Consider the following 19,713-nt stretch of genomic DNA (forward strand, 5'->3'; position numbering starts at 1 on the left):
ATTTTGACAAGTATATAGTGTTATTGCGTCGTGAATTTAATTGAGCTTCATCATGAATATTTATTAATTTTTTTAACAAATAAACTATTGGTCTTGAAATGTATAAAATTGGTTGTCTCGTGGTAACAAATTAACACTGATAGCTGGATTACTGGTATCATCATCTCTATCTATATATAAATTAATAGTCTTAGCTCAAGAGTGTTTTATGAAATATGCAAACGAGCTAACCAATTGAGTATTATAAAATTTGGATTGGACACGTTTATGCTATGTTTTCTGCATGCCATATAATTAGATCTTCTGCTAATTCTGATTGAGTTCGATCTTAAACTTAAATTATCGAACAACCATATAGTATGCATTGTTTTGTTATGTTTCATATAATTATAAGTTTCTACTTAAATGAGTTAGTATAAATATAATAAACACTAAAGAAATCCAATTTACAAGAACCGAAAGCGTCAGTATTTCCAGCAGTTTGGTGAGACGGCGATGGACTCCGGCAAGCTTGCCGCCATTGCCGGAATTAACACAAGCTTCAAAATTCAATTATGTGTAACATGAGATTTATATACTTGCTCTGGTGATGGTCATAATAGCAAATCAGCAGTTTGGGGGGATACTGCTCGTTTCTTACGAGTCATTAGCAGGCTGAACTTCGTTAGGTGGTGGTGGCGGCGGCGGCGGCGGAGTGGCCGCCCTACGGCCAAAGCCGGCCATCTGAACTCCCGTTGACGAGCCCTCGTGTGAACCTCCTTCAGTTGAGCCACCACCAAGCGCGCCTCTCAATCCCTTCTTTCCCTTGACCTTCTGCGCCCAACCAATGAGGCCGGCTTGCACGTGCTCATCAAAGATCGACTTCTTGAAGTTCGTTCCCATCTTCGTTCCACAAGAGGAGGAGTTTCAGTCATGAGTTCATCGAGATAAAACACTAGCTAGGTGCTCGAGGAGAGATGCCAGAATTACCTGTGTGACGAGAGCATACAGCGGCAACGTGCTGTAGCTGCAGAGAACCTGAATGAATACACTGCAAAGAATAGCAACGGTTCAAGACTCGTGTGTTGAGCAACGCATTTTGAGGAGGCGAAGGAGGATTTACCCGATGATGAGCCTTGGAACGATATACCGGACATGTCCCATTATGCACGAGTCGAAACCATATTGAACCTGATAAGAAACGACGGGAATAGAGAAGGTTTAATGGAGAATAAACCTGCCAAGTTAAATGAAAGGAGGAGGTTTGATCAACTCACCCAAATCCAGAAGAAAAATGCTATCTCAAATGCATTTTGGAAAAGAATGAAATGGATCAAGACAAGGACAATCTGCGGTCGACTGAACCAAAAATGATCGTCAGATGGCCGTACAACCAGTTCACCTTCGATAGCAATGTGCTTTTCAGCAACTTCGTGGGCGAGCTCACTAATCACATGCTCCAGCTTGGTGCCAACAGCAAGCAGAAGCTGCAAACCGAGATCATTATATTGTCAACGTGATGTTACGAATCATGATATTGTTTTCTTGCAGAAAAAGAGTTTTTCAAGGAAGGATTAAATAAAAAGACGGGTGAATAAAACATGCAAACAATATTGTATTAAGCTCGTGAGGATACTCACGAAAAAGGGAACGAACGCAATCCAAAAGTAAGTATGCCAACCTACAAAGCGGAAAATTCTCTTGTGTTAATGACATTGTGCTTAATGTCTACGGGAAACGGAAAGTGAAGGAACAGTCGAGATTTATTAACAGCCACGGTAGAGAAAGCATGTATATTGCATAAAGAGAGAGGAAAGAGGCACAATCGGAGTGCATACCGTTAACGTTCAACAGCAGGAACACGACGACAAAGACCCACAAATACCAACTGCAATAGTCAAAGAGGAAATTGATCACATGAACAAGGTAATTCAAGAGTAAATGTAATACTTTTAACACTAAGCAATCTAGTTAAATAATGAATTACCTGATGCCAACGACAATCTTGAAGTCATCTTCCAAAGCACGAATCATGTACTTGTGGAAATTAAATTTTGGATTCCCTCGACAATGTGTCTGTGATATAGGAATAGTTTTTATATCAGCACATGCCATCTAAAACTGAAAAGGATAAAAATAGGAAGCGGAAGCAGAACAAAAACCAAAAGGAATGTAGGTTGCATACCGTTATGAAACCTAGTCGAAGAGCTGCATAATCTGACTTGGTGACAGAAGCATAAAATTGCTTAAAGAAGGAATGCTGAAAAATATCAAATGGAGAAATTAATACTCAGCCATCTTTTAAACTTTTCTTGTAAAAGGAAATCCGTAATGGTTATGTAGATTTTCTTTCCATTTTCCTAGTGCAATAGGTAAGATTGGTTGCATTCACCAAATTTATGAAGATGGAGTTAACTTTGATCCTCACTTTTTCTTTCTTTTTTCCCTCTCAAATACATGCAATCAATGTTTTTGGATTTTGCAAGGATAAATCTCCAACTTACCAACCATCCCAGAATGGCTGAATTTTTACCCACACCCAAAAATCGCTTCTTGATGAAATCATGATCTTGAACACGTGTGACCTTGTGTTTCAGAGCTGCACATTGTAATCCATGATTCAGAGACAAGGATACACAATCTCATGCAATTTCTTAAAGTAAGAAACATAGAATATACTCATGGTTCATATTAACTAAGAATGCTGTTCCTGAGATCTAATTTACCCATTTTTAAAAAATGGATGCAGAAACCACATCCTGTTGTTAAATAACAGCACTACTTTGGGAACCATATATATATATAACAAATCATGAGCTCACAATTTCATGATAATAGTTATGTAACTGGAAAGAGTGAATCTATACCATGATCCAAATCAAAACTATCTTTGGATATAGAGTCTTCCCAATGCTTCCATTGCCGTATCTACACATAAGATTCATATTATTCAAAGCCTTATAAAAAGGACTAACTACAGATCCCACAAAATTAATAAAAAGGTGAAACTACTACACTGCTCACCTTTGCCCCTCCAAATACAATAGTGAGGACAGAAAATGTGACGTGGACAATTGCTAGAACAAAGATGAAGATGTGTAAATGATGCAATGCTTCCAGAGATAACATCGGAACTTTATTCTGTGGATAAGATGAGTAACAAATAACACAATTAGTTGTAGATCCCCTGTAACTCTACATGAAACATGTGAAACATCTAAACACAAGCACGGCTGCATAAAATATGCTACTATAACATATTGACATGGGAAAGTGACAAGAGGTGTGGGTGCATATGATGCTACAAGAATGTACAATCTCTAATTTCATTTCAGCAAGTCCGCTGTCAAGATTTGCTGTACTTCTAATATTGAGGGTGTATGGTTGAGAAATTTGAAAAATTAGGACTTTCCAGATTGGGAGAATTGAAACATTGCGAAATAATGAACAGTATTACTGTTTGAACATTGGGGGATAAAATAATACTCCACATTTAGATGTGAGGAGCAATATTTACGTGAGTAAAAAAAACACTCCCTCCATCCCGCCGAGCTTGAGGCGTTTCTTTTGGGTACGGGAATTAAGAAGTTGTAGATTAGTGTTTTAAGTGTGTAGTATAAAAGTGATAAATTAGGAGAGAGAAGGTAATAAAGTGATAAAGTAGGAGAGAGAAGGTAATAAGGATGCAATTAGTTTTATAAATTAGTGCTTTAAATTGCCTAATTTTTGCCAAAAAAGGAAATGACTCAAGCTCGGTGGGACGGAGTGAGTAATAATACTCGTTCTAAAAATGTTGGAGTCGATTTTCATTATGCATGTCACATCATGCCTGTAAACGAATCTTGGATCCGAGAGTTGAAAAATGTGTTCTAAGACTAAGATTCTTGAACCAACAAACTCATACGGCAGTTCTTCATTTAAGTGAAACTATTAAACATGCTAATGAACTTTTCTTTCATATACAATTGTGTTAAAAGCATGAAGCAATATGATTTTATAGGCATAATGCCAAACCTGCAATGCTATTCTTGAGAAAGCCCAAATGATACTTCATCAGTGGAAAAATTTACTCAAACATGTACGGCATTCCAAGATTCCAAAGTCACCATCAAAACAGTCTTAGACCCGAAAAAGGCAGTAAATAGCATGTGCTCCAGCTCATAGCTAAAAATGACTCAATTATGCACAAGAACAACTAAAACATCCATAAATGAGCAGCAACTATGACTGTATACACAATCTTTCCACACCAATAAACACTCAACCACAGCAAAGTACTAGTCAAGTGAAAGCATCTCTTAGACCATATATCATGAGAAGATACCTTTGCAGCACAGTAACCACCTACAGCAGCTTCTTCGGCTAGCAGGCGCCGGTGAGCCCCACTTACTTCGGGGGCACTGTGAGTCGCGTTGGAACCTTCACCACCGGAGGAAGGTCTCACCGACAGTGAACACGGCAGGAAGTCATCCATGACACCAGGATTCACACAGATCTTCACTATACGGGCTTGAAATACAGTCATCATAAGAGATATGAACCCCAGCAGCATCAGTTCTGTCTCCACCCAAAAAATTGTTCATCAGATTTTCCAGTATAAATCAGAGTTGAAATAAAAACTAAAATGACATAAACACCTAAAAACTAGAGAAAATTAGCATAAACAGATGATGAAGGGATACCTTCTTTAACTTTCTGTACAGCTTCATAGAGTGGCTTTTGTTTCTTTTTCTTCAAATACTGCACATTTTTTCGCAAGCATTGATTCTTTTAGCAGCAGAAGAGATTACCAAAAAGGGATTAAAAAAACAAAATCTTTCAAGAAAGGGAAAATCCAGACACATAAGCACGCACACACACTGATCTTCTTCAAATAACTACACCACATTCTGCAGACAGTGACAGTTTTGGATAGCACACCCCAGAATTCAAGAAAAAATATTTTTCCAGAAACAGAAACTCCTAAAACATGAAAATCATAAAAGCCACCACTTCAAATAATAATAAATAACTAAAAAAGAACACTTCTTTAGTTTTCTTCACTGATCAGGTCAGATCAAAAAACAAAAGCAAAAGCAAGCCCTTTTTCCCCGAATTGCGTTCTACATTCGGACAGCTCAACAAACACGCCCATTAAAAAAAATAAAAATAAAAAATGGGACCTTTCCAGTGTAGTGAATGAAGCGTTCAACGGCGAGAGAAATGGCGACGATAACCGTGCACACGGCGGCGACCACCCACGTCGGAGTGAACTCCAAGCTGGTCCCTTCTCCTTCCCCGCCAGCCATTTTCCTTGAGTATTTCCGCAGAACCCCCTTCAAATTAAGACGCGGAAAGGCCAAAAAGAGGCAGAAAGCATAGAGATTTCTAGATGAATAAAAATAGTGGTGTGGTCGTGATTCTGGTTAATAAACTACGAAATGGCGATTCGACGCGCTCAAGATAAAGCGCAGATTGAGACAAGTCTGATATAATAATGGAGTCCAATTAATCTGAGTTAATGCTGGCGAGATTTCTAGCGTTAATTGCTGGAGTAGTTTCGCGATTATAACAGTTTGTGACTAACCATAGAGGCTGTTTGGTTTGAGAAAGTACAATAAAAGGTTTTTCTGTAAATGCGCTTTTCTTTTTATCTTTTTTGACTTTCTATGAAAATATAAATCGTAAGTTTTATTTTTATTTTTGGTAGGACGTCTGGTTCATCTAACTAATGTGGAGCTGAGTAAAAATATTTTTTTTAAATTAAAGCACGTAACATTAATTGAGAATTTTTCTAGCTCACTTTAAATTGGAGTATATCCAAAACGAAAAGGAAAAAGAAAAAAAGAAAGAGAATCTGATTCAAAAACCTCTATGTTTTTTGTTTTCAAATCAAGGAGGATGAAACTCAAAAACTGGAATAAGAAATAAATATACTTAAATAGACTCAAAATAAACTCGAAAAGTTAAATTTAAAGGATTTGGACTTTTGCGTTGGCTAGTTCATGTGTCATTTCAATTTTCATACCAAACAGATCATAAAAGGATGTGAGTGAATTATTTTATCACACGCTTTTCACACGTGGGACCACCATACAAATAAGATTTTGTTTTTGGACAGTTGCTCCACTGTCTTAGCGAATGTATTTCCTTTTTTAAATTAATCTGTCACTCAAATTCAAAAATCAAGCCATTTTCATCATTAAATTATGCTGCACCGTCAATTTGTCAAGCCGATTTTGGCCCAACCATTTAATTATTTTATTTTATATTCAACTAATAAATTTATTGAAATAACGTGAACGAATCATAAAAGTATATCTCCTTCATTCTTTTCAAGCCATTAGAGCACCCGCATCCCGGGTACTCGAGTGAGTACTCGAGGAGAGGTGCGGCTTCGAGGAGTGCGATGCGGGGGGAGCTCCTCGAGGAGTACCCGAGTTATCAGGTATCCTCGAGAAGGCGCGTGCAGAGAAATAAAAAAAAATAATATTATTTCCAACGGCTTTTTCGATCGTTTTTCATTTTTTTTTTCCTTCCCCAACGGCTCTGTCGCCCGTTTTTCAATTTTCCTTTTTTTTATCTTCTTTTCTCTCTATAAATATTACTTCTCCCTACAACTCATTCACCTACAATTCATTCATCACAACTCACTTTCATTCATCACAACTCATTCCTTCTTCCTCCTACAATTTTTCTTCCAAAATATCATATTCGTTCTTCCAAAAATGTCGTCACCTGAACATGATTCTTCGCCCGATTCCGACGAAGTCGCTGAAAAGTCCATGTAGTTGGTTGAGTTGCAGAAACAAGTGCTTCAATCATACTGCCCCCAACCGGCGCCGGAGCCGGCGCGTGCGAAACGTCCCCGATCATACGTCCACCGTGATCGTGAAGAGGCCCATGTACGTCTTATGCAAGACTACTTCGTCGACAATCCAACGTACGGCCCTACTTTTTTCCGGCGTCGATTTCGCATGCAGAAGGAGCTCTTCTTGCGCATCATCGAGGCTGTTCAAGGTGAAGATATTTACTTTCATATGAGCATTGATGCACTCGGTCGAGATTCTCTTTCTCCTTTGCAGAAATGCACGTCGGCTATCTGCCAATTAGCCACCGGGGTTAGTGCGGATGTGTTCGATGAGTATCTCAAAGTGGCGGACTCAACCAGTCGTCTATGCCTAAAGAAGTTCTGCAAGGCGGTCATACGGGCTTTTGGAGCCCATTACCTGCGCCGTCCAACGCCAACAGAAGTGCAACGCCTAATCCGAATGCACGAGGCGAGACATGGTTTTCCCGGGATGCTCGGGAGCTTAGACTGCATGCATTGGGCGTGGAAGAACTGCCTAAAGGCGTGGCACGACGCATACACACGCGGGGATCAGGGAGAGCCCACCTTGATATTGGAGGCCGTTGCCTCTTTCGATTTGTGGATTTGGCACGCCTTCTTCGGCGTCGCTGGTTCAAACAACGACATCAATGTGCTGAATCAGTCTCCTCTCTTTTCCGACGTCTTAGGAGGAACTGCGACGCCGGTGGCCTTTCATGCCAACCAGCGCGAATACCGGATGGGCTACTATTTGTGTGACGACATATATCCGGAGTGGCATTGCTTCGTGAAGAGTCCATCAATGGCAACAAATCTGAAGGAGGCAAGGTTCAAGAAGATGCAAGAATCGGCACGGAAAGATGTGGAACGCGCCTTCGGAGTCCTTCAAGCTCGGTGGGGAATCATTCGAAGTCCGGCGCGCAATTGGTACGTAGAGCACTTGAAGGACATCATGTTGTGTTGCATCATTCTCCACAACATGATTGTGGAGCACGAAGGTGAAGCGGCTGCCAACTGGAGAGATGATGACGGGGCATCTAGCAGTGGTTCGACGGAGAGTGCTGGACAAACACCGGTGTCCTTCGAGGAATATGTGCGAAGGGATAGCCTTCTCCGAGATAGACAACTACATGCTCAGCTCCGATATGATTTGATTGAGCACCTTTGGGCACGTTTCGGACCTCTAGGGCCAGAGTAGTTAATTTTTAGGAATTGTTTTTATTTTATTAAAGTTTTATGTAATATTTAGGATTTTATAATTAATGCAATTTAAATGTGAAATAAATTGTGTTATTTAAATTATGCAATAAAATTTAAATGAAAAACATAAAATCAAAACTAATATTATCAAGTAGGCTATCAAGGAACCCCAATGCAGCACTACCTACTCAATAACACAAACACTATCAAGTAGGCTATCAAGGAACCCCTAATGCGGATGCTCTTATAATTGTAACTCGTGGATATGCTTAATATCTTAATTAGTACTAAAATGTTTGACCAAATTTGTTACTTTACCAAATAAGGCGCCCTACTAAGTTATTTCGATGATCTTTTACTTCACATGCGTGAAAAATTGACTTTTTACTTTTGGTGCAAAATATTAAGTTGTTTATTATTCGTTTAATCGGGATCAATAATCTCTTAACCATTTACTTTGACACTAAACTAACCCATTCAATAGATTTTTTGGAAAATGTATTGTGATTTGGCATGTGGCAGGACACCTGGCTACTGGCTAGAAACAAAATTGTTAAATTTTGAAACAACGTGTGTCCAAGAATTCTATTTCCTTAATGTTCCGATCGCTGTCATGTAGATTTTAGAAATAATATGATCTTTTGTAGTGACTTTTAGTTCAAGTATAAAGCTTTTTAAATTGAAATAGAATAAGCCATTGATAGTAGTAACCAGTCAACAAATTCCAATTATTATTTAATAAATAAAAATAAAATTAACGTTCTTATGAACATTATAACCTAACTGCCGAAGATTCACATAATATAAGATAAGAGACCTCCTCTTAAATAAATTTCTTACGATTTGAATTCGATTCTATTATAAATTCTTTCTTGCAACCTGAATAACGTTTAATTTAGCTGTCGTGTATTTATTATTTGAACAATAATAAATAAAAAAAGGAGTTATATTCTAAAAATCGTATATCAAAGAATAATGGGAATAAGAAGATTAAAATAAAGTTGTGTTTAGATGGTGCCAATTATAAGAACAGAAAAAACTGAGTCTTTGTAATATAATGTTATGGTAATTACCTACAGAGGTAAGAACTAAATAACTCGAGACAAGACAAACCAATGTTTACATTGAGTCATTATTTTGTAAGTTGAAGTGCTAAACAAATAAATAAACAAAATAAACACAAAATAAATGAATAATATCCAATCCTTACAAGTCGACAGCGAAGCAAGTTGCAAGAAGAATCTCGTTATAATTATATCCAAAAAAAAAGTCATACTAAATCTGAATCAAACAAATTAATATGCGCCTTCAGATAAATTCTCAACTGATAATATATTCAAACAAATCAAACAAAAACAAAAAAAAATTATGCGCGCCTTCAGATAAATCTCAACTCAACAATAATACAGGGAGAATTCAAGAATATTCTGAGTACTGAACACCTCAGCCATAATAATGCAAATGAATAGATAAAGAAATCAGGGGGGAAGAAAAAAAAAGGCAAAAGATGGATAACAACCAAAGGTGATTGAAATTGTTCCACAGCAGCACAAGATACTGAAAAACAATGCTATTTCTATACCAAGCAATCATTTCACTTTTGCTTGGGTCTTCGACGTTGACATCAATATACATCGAGCGTACATGTACAAGCCATTCGAGCATACCAGCAGCATGGAGGTCTCTTTTTCTCAATCAGCAGTTTGCAACAAGCAAAAGAAGGGACAAAAATTTGGGTGCATCAACGCACCTGTAGGTTGAGACCGGGGAGAGAATCACATCCTTCGAATGGCAAGGTCAAGAGGTAGATGAGTGAGTGAGTGAGTACAAGAATTTGTAGCAGTACTTAGAAGAGCTCCTCTGAGTTGAATTTATTCCATGCTTCCTATTTTGGCAAATCAAACTCAAAATCAATGAAGTTTCTAGCAGAAAGTAAATAATGTCCGAAGATGCTGAATCACTGAAACACAATTATTTCCCAGCATACCATGTTTTGTGCTCGATAATTAATCGAAAATGCAAAATGTGCATTTCTAGTTATGGGTTATAAGTAACAGGTAAAACCTCATTGTAAGAAGAAGAGTACCTTCAACAGGTCAAACACCTTTTCAGCAATGTATTTCTGTTGGAGAGTGGCACCCTTTTGCTGAACCTTGTCAGGATGAATGCAAAGAGTGGCTTTCCTATAAACCTTTTTAACGGAGGCACCAGTGATCAAGTCTGTCAACGACACAGGCTGCCAGCCACATTCAGGCCAAAGCACCTGTCATACCGGGTATACCCCGTTGGCATTTTATAACCATTTAGCAAATACCAATTCCATATTAATCTAAATAAAGCACACCCAAAATAGTACAGGTTAAGAATTCTGCCACATCTAATATTAAGGCAGGAAGATTTCAAACGCACATATTGCAATGTTGATAGCAGCGCACGCAAATTTGTTTCCTTGCCAGCTGCCCAGCGCTTGATTTCAAAATCTAATGTCTCGGCAATCCTCTGTAACCAAATAAGATTAAGGTTAAATTGAACACCTTTTCACATACAAAAGATAGTATATCAAATGGAGCAGTTTGAGTTTGCAATCAGACTTAGGACAGCTTAGAAGTCATATTTGTGTTCTTAAACTTCTTGACAGATTCTATAACACATTACAAGAATAAAAAGGGTTGTCTTTTGTAAAAAAGTAATGCTTTTTAAGAAAAAGTACTGTTCTTATTGTATTAATTTCAAAGTAAAAATGATACTCTGTCACAAACACAGATACCTTATCTACTAGGAACAAATAAATATTTTTCAACTATAACTCATACTTCATCAAGTGCAGATGTATTCTTCTTCAGAAGACGAGTATTTAAGGGGGAAAAGATATTAGCATATGCATCCTTTCAAGGTACACAAGCCATCAGCTGTAGATTCACAAGAAAATATCTACTTTTGTTTCGCAGGAAACTCACATGTCTTTCTTCTTGTTCCCTCTGAGCTTGAAGGTCCCGTTGATTCTTTTCAGCCAATGCTTTGGCCTAAGATCATGAGATCAACAACTCAATGATTGAAGAATAACAAATAGAAGATGAAGAGAATTTTACAGTAGCATAGAAACTAAAGACTGAAAGACACAGGCACATACAGCTCTCTCTTGAGTGCGTTGATGGCGCTCCATTCTGGCTCTTCTTCTCTCTTCATTTTCTCCTTCAACTTCCGGAAATTCTCCAGATGCCGGAGCTGCTTTGGAAGCCAAATAATTCCCAGGGTATCCAATCAGCAACAGAAAGATGCTGACTAGCATTTTGATGTTAAAAATGACATGAAAAGGTGATATACCTCCAAAAATAGAAGATAGGTCATCAACAAAGTTGGTCGTGGAAGAAGCTTTCTTTAAGTTAGACGAGGCTCCAGTTGATGATGGTGTCCTCCTTGCAGCTTCTGATTCACCCTTGCCCGGAAATTGTTGATCAAAGAAAGGATCCTAAAACATAAACAAAGAGAAGAATACGACTTAAAGTGAATGCAAAACCTAATGAATAGGATCAACAACCCTGATATGTATCTAAGTTTTATGCATTAGCACTTACGGTTGAGCTTGATCTTGCTCTTGGTGCACTGCTTGCTCGACCCATGCTGAAAAATGATTCCAAATCGTTGTCGTTCTTTTGTTGATTCATCTTTGCAGCTGAGGCTGCCCTTTCTCGAGCTTCTGCAGCAGCTCTCTCCCGAGCCTCAGCTGCAGCCCTTTCAACAGCAGCTCGTTCAGCTCGGCGCCTTGCTTCTGCTTCTGCCCTTGCCGCTGCAGATTTTTCCCGCGCTTCTTTCTCCTTTGCTTCTGCAGCAGCCCGTTCCCTAGCTTCTGCAGCAGCCTTCTCCGCCCTTCCTTTAGCTTCTGCTGCAGCTCTTTCGCGGGCTTCAGCTTGTGCCCTCTGAACTGCTGCTCTTTCCGCACGTCCTCGGGCTTCAGCATTTGCCTTCTCAACAGCAGCCCTTTCAGATTTTAATCGAGCTTCAGCAGTCGCTCTTTCACGTGCCTCAGCAGCTGCTCTTTCACGAGCTTCCCTTGTAGCTCTTTCTACAGCTTGTCTAGCCTTCTCCCTCTCAGTCTCTCTTAATCTCTCCCTTTCAAGTCTCCTTTGCTCCCTTTCTTCCTCTTCTTTCTGTCTCCTCTCACGTTCTAATCTCTCCTGGCTTTCCTTAAATTCCTCCTGCCTGTCTTGTTCATCATTTTCAATTGGCCCAGGTTCTCTATTTCTAGCAGCTTTTGCATATTCTCTTTCACGGACTTCCTTAGCATGTCTGAATTTAGCCTCTGCTTTGTCCATAGCATCCTTCATAGCAGCAGCAGATGCATCAGCTGTAGAGAAATCATTGGTCTCTGTACTGTGATGAAGATTGGCACTTTCATCAACACTGTTATGTGACCTACCCTTGGCAAAGTCCTCAAGCTCATCAAACTGTGAAACAGGAGGGCCCTTGGCTGAAGGCCTGGTTTGGGAGTGTTGATTATAATTTGATGATGATAAAAACTCATCACCCTTCTTTCGAGAACTGGAAGAAAAGGAACCTGTTTCTGACATTGAAGCTTGTCGAGGTATGGGTGGAGGAGGTCGTGATGGTGGTGGAGCTGCAGTGGGTTGTGTAAAAAGAGGAATCTCTGATACAGTCAGCCATACTTCATCAGGCCTATTTCCTTGTCCTGTTGTAGGAGTCATATCGACCTCTGAGACAGTTTCATAATATTGGGGAGGAGAAGAAGTTTGCCCAGAAGATTTCTGAAAACCTGTAGAAACATTTGGCACGTCAAACAGGGGAGGTTCCTCATCTACAGGAACCCTGTTCATGTTATTGCTCTCCGAATATCCAAAATAAGAATTGTCCATCGGTTCTCTGGCAGTAGCAGGTTCGGGTGTTTCAGATCGAGAAGGACTCCCATCCTTCTCTCTTTTATCCCTTCCAGTGGAAAGTGATGCAGATTTTGCAAATGTGCTGAAGGAATCTAAGTCATCAAATGCTCCTCGACTACCAGATGAAACTTCAGCCCTCGAGCTCCTAGATTTACTAAGGTTACTAAATTCTTCCAGAGGATCTTTAGATACTGTGGATGATGACTGTGGTGTCGAACTTGACTCCAGAACTACAAAAGGATCATCTAGGCCATTTTTCGAGCCAGAAGTTGGCATAGAACCCCACCTTGACTCTGGTACTGGTCTGTTCCAACAAGGAAAACCAAGAGGCTTCAATAGAGTTTGGTTAGAAAACACAAGACAGTAATTTGTTTATTCTAAACCTTATTTCACATATTATAATAAAAATAAATTATTCTAAAATTTTGCAAGCATGAAATAGCATTATCTGCCCCAACACTGATAGTTATTTTGAGATAAATATAAAGAATAACAGAAGCACTTGCTCTTAGAGAAACTATATAACTGTAAAGTATGTGGTCAGAGAAGGGGGCAGTTCAAGGAATTCTCTCAATTCGGGTTACAAAATTCAATTAAAATTTAAAACCCACAACAATTTACCCAAAAGTAAATCCAAATTTATCCTCGACACGCCAATTGTATGACAAATTTGGAGTTCATGTTGTCAAGTTGTTCTTTGATTCTCCTTATTCCAAACTCTTCCCTATAACTAGTAAAATTACTACGGATTATGGAATCCTTTCTTTTGCAAGAGCATACTACTGAAATCTAGTACTCATTTGTGGTTTGCGGTTCATTTGTGGTTTTCAGATGAGTTCCCTTTCAGAGATGAAGTAGTGTCATTTGTGGTTTTCACTGCAACCAGCAGATTCATAATTTTGTTCTGTCCACTATAATAGTTTATTACAAATTTACAATCACCCTTCCATCTTCACTTTCCTGGCCATTGATCCTGATTCACATGACATATCTGCACCACTCAAACTAAACTAACTGTTCTTAGCTGATTGTTAGTTATTCAACAGTGGGTAGTTCTAAGTTACTAGTTAATGGTCAAGTATTGTGGATGGAACAAAATGCAGTGGTTTAGCCATATGATATCAGAGGCAAGAACATGAAAGATTGAAAATTGTATCAGTGGTAGTATTGGGAGGAGAGGAAGTCCATAGAAAAAATTACACTGAATCTGGTTCTTCATTCAGACCCATCAAGAACCAAATGGAATTTTCTTAGAGATGATGTATTAGCTCCATTTCGTTGCAAGTGAGAATTTTTCCTTATCTTTACTTCTAAGAGGCAAGAGCTAAATAATTATATTCACATATTTCTAATTTCTCTCGGAACTCTTTGTTCCCCTTTAAATCCATACAAGTGTCCATCAAGTTAGAAGTAAATTGCACATAACTAAAACTACTTGAACCAACAGCCCATGTTTGTGGAACCATAATGGATATGTCAAGTAACATAAAATTTGCAAGCAAGAACTACTAAATTTATAACATCATATATACATCCAACAACAAAAAATTTTCCAATGTTGCAAGGTAATCTTTAAGAATAAGATGGCTAACCTAAACAAATAACAAATAATGTGCTTAAAACCTTAGGTCACTTTTACCTTAATAAAGAAACTTCAAGGCGATATACACCAATCAAGAAAATCAATGCTAGAAAATACTGCAATCACATGTTCTATTCACTTGCATCACCAATACCGGCACTTTGTCAGAAGAAAATTGAGTAGGACAACAAAACATTTTTCTTCTGTGTACCTAACCTGACTAACAACTATGTGCTTATGCAAATTTAACGCTTGCTTCAAAATAGGTGGTCACACTGGGCAACAAAAATTCTACCTTACAGGTGACAAGTAGTAAGAATACATAAATATTAAATCAACCAAAGTGTATGAATGCATGCAGCATGATATCAGAAACCAACAATAAAGAAACCCATTATGTTTCCTGGCCATATCATTATCAATCAAACACACTTTTTTAATGCGACACAAATTGCATACACGGACCAACAATAGGTATACAGCAAACTACTCTGAAGAAAAATCAGAGTGCAATGACAAACACATAATCTGATCTTCAGAAATTACCTGTCTCTAACAGAGGAATTGCTACTCCCAAACCCGGCTAAGAAATCATCATAGCCCTTCGAACTTGAGCTGCTTTTAGCACCACTACTAATGTTTTCCTCCGCCACTTTTTCCTTCCTCCCCAAATTCCCCAACAAATCATCATATTCCCTATTTCGACTATTGCCCGTTGAAGGCGACGACATGGCCACAAACACGTCATCGTCAAACTTCACGGAAGGAGCCGGGGATTTGCTCTTCAACCCGGGCAGCCCATCAAATATATCGTCGTCGTATACCGGCTTATCATACACCGGCATCGACGATACATTGCTATTACTATTTTTCAATGGTTCAGTCGCAGCAGATGATTTGAAAATTGAATCATAATCGAAATCTCCCTGATTGTTAATGCTGCCGAAGTTTGAGCTGGACGCGTACTTTGGCTGACCACCGAATACGTTGCCGATAAACGGATCGTCTATTGATCGACGATCCGGCGCAGTAGACCTCATCGGATTGGATTTCCCGCGAGCCCCCAGCCCAAAATCGCGGGCGAGCACATCCAGATCGTCCATCCGAATAAATCAAACAGCGGCAGATCTAATCTGAAAATCGACCCCAGCCAGCAACAAAATTTGGCTGGATCCGGAAAAAATCGAGCGAAATCGGATGTGCGAAATGCTTCAATCAGATGGACTCCTCCTTGATTATGAGTGGATGCTCGTCCGAGTGATGATCGCGGTCACAATTAAGCCTTCGACACAGGAAAATCTAAACCTATAAGCACAGAAAATGGTGTATGTATAGGCAGAAATGTGGTGATTAGTGGCAATTCACTGTTGTTACTTGGGAAATGGAAAGAGAGGAGACCAAATTTGATTTAGGGTTTTCAATTTCTCTCTCAAGCCTAGAATGTCTCTCTCTCTATATCCTTGTTCTTCGTCGTCTCTCTACTCTCTCTCCATTGCCAATTTAATTGAGTTTTTCTTGTTTTGATTTTGTCATTTGTGTCAGTTTTTGCACAGATAGCCTTCAATTTTCTACAAATTGTAATTCTCACCAAATCTTACTATTTGCTGATTAGAGCATCTCGGTGAGGCTCATCACCCGGCTCGAGTCGGCCTTGGTGATGAGCCTCATGATGCAGACTATGTTGGCATGAGGTGCGGCGCGATAACATGAATCTGACTCATCAACAAATATATATGGCATGTGCAATATATGCACTGAAATAATTAAATAAAAAAATAAAATTGAAAATTTTGCGACAGACTCTCTGATGTCCGAAACGATAAGTTGTCTTTTTTGTTTTATTTTTTCTTTAATTCATCTATATAATCCATCATTTGATTCATTTCATCATAATTTCATCTCAATTTCTTTTCTTCAGGCTCTTCGCCTACATGGCCAACTCATTATCTTCTTCCATCTTTTCAATCTCGCTTATTTGTGGTCTCCTCATTCTACTTTATTGTCCGAGAAAACATAAAAGTTTGACCCACATGAGGAATTATAACTCATTTCGACTATCTAACAACAAATCCCTAAATTAATTTGCAGAAATTTTCTCTCTTAACCTCTCATCAATTTGTCTGCGTATTCTAGGATTCTTCGTTGAGTGAGACCCACAAAATAATTATAAAAAAATTGACAATGAGTGTTTATGATAGGGGCTAAATTGTTACTTTTTCCATTTTCAAATACAATGTACATATTTTACATTATTTATTCATATTCATCTTAAATCATCATTCTTACAATAAAAGTTTTACTATACTTAATCAATTAAGAACCTAAATAAATGATCAATCCTCACTCCCACTTTGACTTGTCGTTAAACTTCATCAATTAAAATATAAATAAAGGGATAATTAGATACATTTGAAATGTTTAATTGTCTATAAATATATAAAAATATATCAATTTTGTAATTTTAAACCAACGTTGTTGTTTGGTCAACAAGCACATGAACTTTTAATTTTGACTTAGTCCTATATATGTGGAAGTCGAAAATTAATTAATGATGGCTGAAATTCTAATTCATGTTGAATTTTCTAAAGTTTAAAATTTCATATATTTTTTTACCAATAACCAAATTTTTATAAATACGTTATGTAATCATAGATAATTAACCCTTTCAATATATGCATCAAAGTTTGTGGTGGAGACATATTAAACACTTACATAAACATATCAAAAATCGATAGAAAATAACCTAGACCGAAAGAAACATTAAATACTTTTGGAAAAATAACTCAGAGAACAAGAGTAAGAGAGATTATATTAAAGATAGCGTAATGTTACAAATGAGGGGAATTAACTATATATATAAGACATGTAGGGGGGGTAAAATAGTAATTCTAGTGTGACTCACGTACTCTTCATGCTTTACAATATTTACAATCACAGTCGCTATATATTCCTCTCGTAACTAACTTGCAGTCTTTGTTGGGTGTTCTCCTGAGGTATTTCATATGCGTTGACCTCGTATTGGTAATACACGACGTTGATATTCCATATTTCATTCCGATCATGTTTTCTTCTGCACATTTCGATGCACTCTTGCCTTCGCTCCTACCAGTGCTGGTTTCATTTCTTTGCATGGTGGTATCAGCTCTATCCTCTTTCACGAGCAGTGTTGGTCCCACTCATTCATCGTTATTTCCTATTGACTTGAATCCCTCTTATATCCTCTTGTCCGCTATTAACGTTTACCTATATTTCTACACTTAATCTCGATGACTACGACGACAATAATAATGATATAAAATAAAATAATATCTTAATAAATAAATTCAATAGTAGCCAGCATTGATGCAGGGATTACTCCTCATCAGCTACTCTCCTCCTTGTTAACAATAAATGAGTTTATTCTCGAATTTTTGTTGTCTGCAACATCTGGGTTATCAGTGCTGGCGAAATATCTAACTAAAAATCTATCACCTCAATTGACGTCTTTCGCAATTAATTCATGGCAGTTGCTTTTTTAAATTTTGATACTTACCTTTTCGGTTCCCGATACGGGAACCTCCACCCTCCATTATTGACTGCCATGCGTTGGCTTCATCTGGACCGCAGATTACAAATCTCATGAAACCTTAAACTAATCAATTTCCTCCCTTCCCCCATTTCAGACAATTTTCTTCTCCTATGAATATGGATTTTCTTTATTACTTCTTCTCTTTTCGTTCTTCTTTTCTTCCTATCTGCCATTATCAACTCATCGGCCTTTCTGTGCATCACGATTTCGCCTCTCCGCTCATTTTTTCGCCGGCATCCTACGTCTTTATTTGCTTTGATTATCTCTTTCCCCAGATATTAAGCCTTTCTCTTTCCTCTTTATGTTTCATTTGGTACATTGTACTGTCCCATCATCACTTTTGTATCGCCCGTAAAATATATACGAAAAACTTAGTGTATAGTCATGGCAACTGTAAGAGCCCGCGAAAACGTCATTAATCTTAAAAAAGACATGAGATGCCATAACCTTCTCGATTCCACTCTTACTATGGAGGAATTAAATGCCATGAAAAGAAATCTTCGTTGTCCTATTGACAATTTAGAATTTAAACTTCAAGTCAAAGGTGTTGAAAATCCCGATAAGTGTCAAACAGACATGATCCCACTCTGGGCGGGGCATATAGACGCGGGGCTACGTCTTCCTTCTCCTCTCTTTCTCTTAGACATCAGCTCTCTTTTTGGTATTCTATTTTTCCAAAATTTTCGTGCGGTGATGAGGCGTGTTTTCGTCTTTCACATAGTCTGCACAGTCAATAATTTTCGCCCCAACACCGAACTTTTTCATAAGACTCAATACTGAAGAAGACTGGTATTCATTATCATTTTACCTCTAAACCCCACTGCCATATAGAATTTTTGAAGAAAATGAATTCATTCTGATGAGGAGTAAAATACGCACCAGCGCTGTGCAGAACAGGGCTGAAATATTTCTCTTTATTCTTATTATTATTATTGTTATTACTAATATTTGGTGCAACTCTGACTTGACAGGGCTGACTTTCAATCGGGAGTTATCGTGACAGCTTAACCCGGATCTCAGCTTGGCAAGTTCAGCTCTGTCTTCTAGCTATGTCGCGCCAGCTTTGATAGCCAATTACAAGACAAAGATCAGAATAAGGATTGGGCTTACTTGAGTTAATGGACCCAAGTGCTAGCTAATGGACCTAAGGGCCTTAGGTTTACTCTAGTGCCTACAAATATGAGTTTTGTCACTAAGATTAGGGGACTTTTGATTCATTACCTCTCATTGTAAAACGTAAACTCTTCACTCATAGTGAAACGCTGAAAAACCCACCCGTGGAGGTAGATCCTCGAGATCGAACCACGTAAATCTCATGTTCTTATTGTTTTCTTTTATTCCGTCAATTCTAGTTTCATCACATTCGATAAAGATTTTATTGACAAGTATCTCTTCGTCTTGCTTCTTTCGAGGCAATTTTGTTTGTAAAGCCATGACTAAGAGTGAATCAACCCTAGCTGGTGCAGGGCTATTCTCTAAATACCCAGCTTCCAACGTTGGTATAACCTTATTATTATCTCTTTTTTTGTTTTCGTCATTCACCTATGTTAGGTCCCGGAAGGTCTATAATAGGTATATGGAGGGGAATACACCTATGGGTTATTTTTCGAAACAAACACAACCTTTTAACTGATGAAAGAGTTAAAGAAAACTTTAGTTACAAAGGTTGAAGACTGATACT

The 19,713-nt window shown here is 38.2% G+C and overlaps 3 protein-coding genes across 5 annotated transcripts in view; 1 reads left to right on the forward strand and 2 right to left on the reverse strand.

Annotated features, from left to right (window-relative positions):
* LOC130992114 (nucleolar complex-associated protein 2) overlaps positions 1-19,713 on the forward strand; it is an 884,658-nt gene that overhangs the window by 82,940 nt on the left and 782,005 nt on the right. The gene's annotated exons all lie outside the window — the stretch shown is intronic.
* On the reverse strand, positions 395-5,856 carry LOC130992132 (MLO-like protein 1). 2 transcript variants are annotated; one of them, XM_057916654.1, is made up of 14 exons: positions 5,142-5,856; positions 4,662-4,719; positions 4,304-4,536; positions 3,004-3,120; positions 2,847-2,907; positions 2,484-2,578; positions 2,165-2,239; positions 1,967-2,055; positions 1,818-1,867; positions 1,620-1,660; positions 1,257-1,466; positions 1,103-1,170; positions 970-1,030; positions 395-882 (listed from the first exon to the last, which is right to left on the reverse strand). In XM_057916654.1, the coding sequence occupies exons 1-14, from the start codon at positions 5,265-5,267 to the stop codon at positions 637-639; spliced, it is 1,530 nt and encodes a 509-aa protein (XP_057772637.1). In that variant the 5' UTR covers positions 5,268-5,856; the 3' UTR covers positions 395-636. The 2 variants fall into 2 exon arrangements, with proteins under 2 accessions (XP_057772637.1, XP_057772636.1); XM_057916653.1 differs by having other exon boundaries at positions 4,662-4,746; positions 5,142-5,572.
* LOC130992106 (auxilin-related protein 2-like) lies at positions 9,301-15,968 on the reverse strand. Of its 2 annotated transcripts, none has more exons than XM_057916605.1 (8): positions 15,011-15,968; positions 11,563-13,186; positions 11,312-11,456; positions 11,118-11,212; positions 10,945-11,010; positions 10,397-10,486; positions 10,074-10,250; positions 9,301-9,872 (listed from the first exon to the last, which is right to left on the reverse strand). In XM_057916605.1, the coding sequence occupies exons 1-8, from the start codon at positions 15,565-15,567 to the stop codon at positions 9,834-9,836; spliced, it is 2,793 nt and encodes a 930-aa protein (XP_057772588.1). In that variant the 5' UTR covers positions 15,568-15,968; the 3' UTR covers positions 9,301-9,833. The 2 variants fall into 2 exon arrangements, with proteins under 2 accessions (XP_057772588.1, XP_057772587.1); XM_057916604.1 differs by having other exon boundaries at positions 11,118-11,215.

This window comes from Salvia miltiorrhiza, chromosome 7, assembly GCF_028751815.1.
Source record: "Salvia miltiorrhiza cultivar Shanhuang (shh) chromosome 7, IMPLAD_Smil_shh, whole genome shotgun sequence".
Classification (NCBI taxonomy): Eukaryota; Viridiplantae; Streptophyta; class Magnoliopsida; order Lamiales; family Lamiaceae; genus Salvia; species Salvia miltiorrhiza.

Coding starts and splice junctions, on each gene's coding strand:
- LOC130992132 (XM_057916653.1), bottom strand. CDS start 5,267: ATGGCTGGCGGGGAAGGAGAAGGGACCAGCTTGGAGTTCACTCCGACG. Junction 4,747..5,141: donor TCATTCACTACACTGGAAAG/GTCCCATTTTTT, acceptor TGCTGCTAAAAG/AATCAATGCTTGCGAAAAAA. Junction 4,537..4,661: donor TGTACAGAAAGTTAAAGAAG/GTATCCCTTCAT, acceptor GGGTGGAGACAG/AACTGATGCTGCTGGGGTTC.
- LOC130992106 (XM_057916604.1), bottom strand. CDS start 15,567: ATGGACGATCTGGATGTGCTCGCCCGCGATTTTGGGCTGGGGGCTCGC. Junction 11,216..11,311: donor CCTATCTTCTATTTTTGGAG/GTATATCACCTT, acceptor TGGCTTCCAAAG/CAGCTCCGGCATCTGGAGAA. Junction 9,873..10,073: donor AGGTGTTTGACCTGTTGAAG/GTACTCTTCTTC, acceptor TTGCCAAAATAG/GAAGCATGGAATAAATTCAA.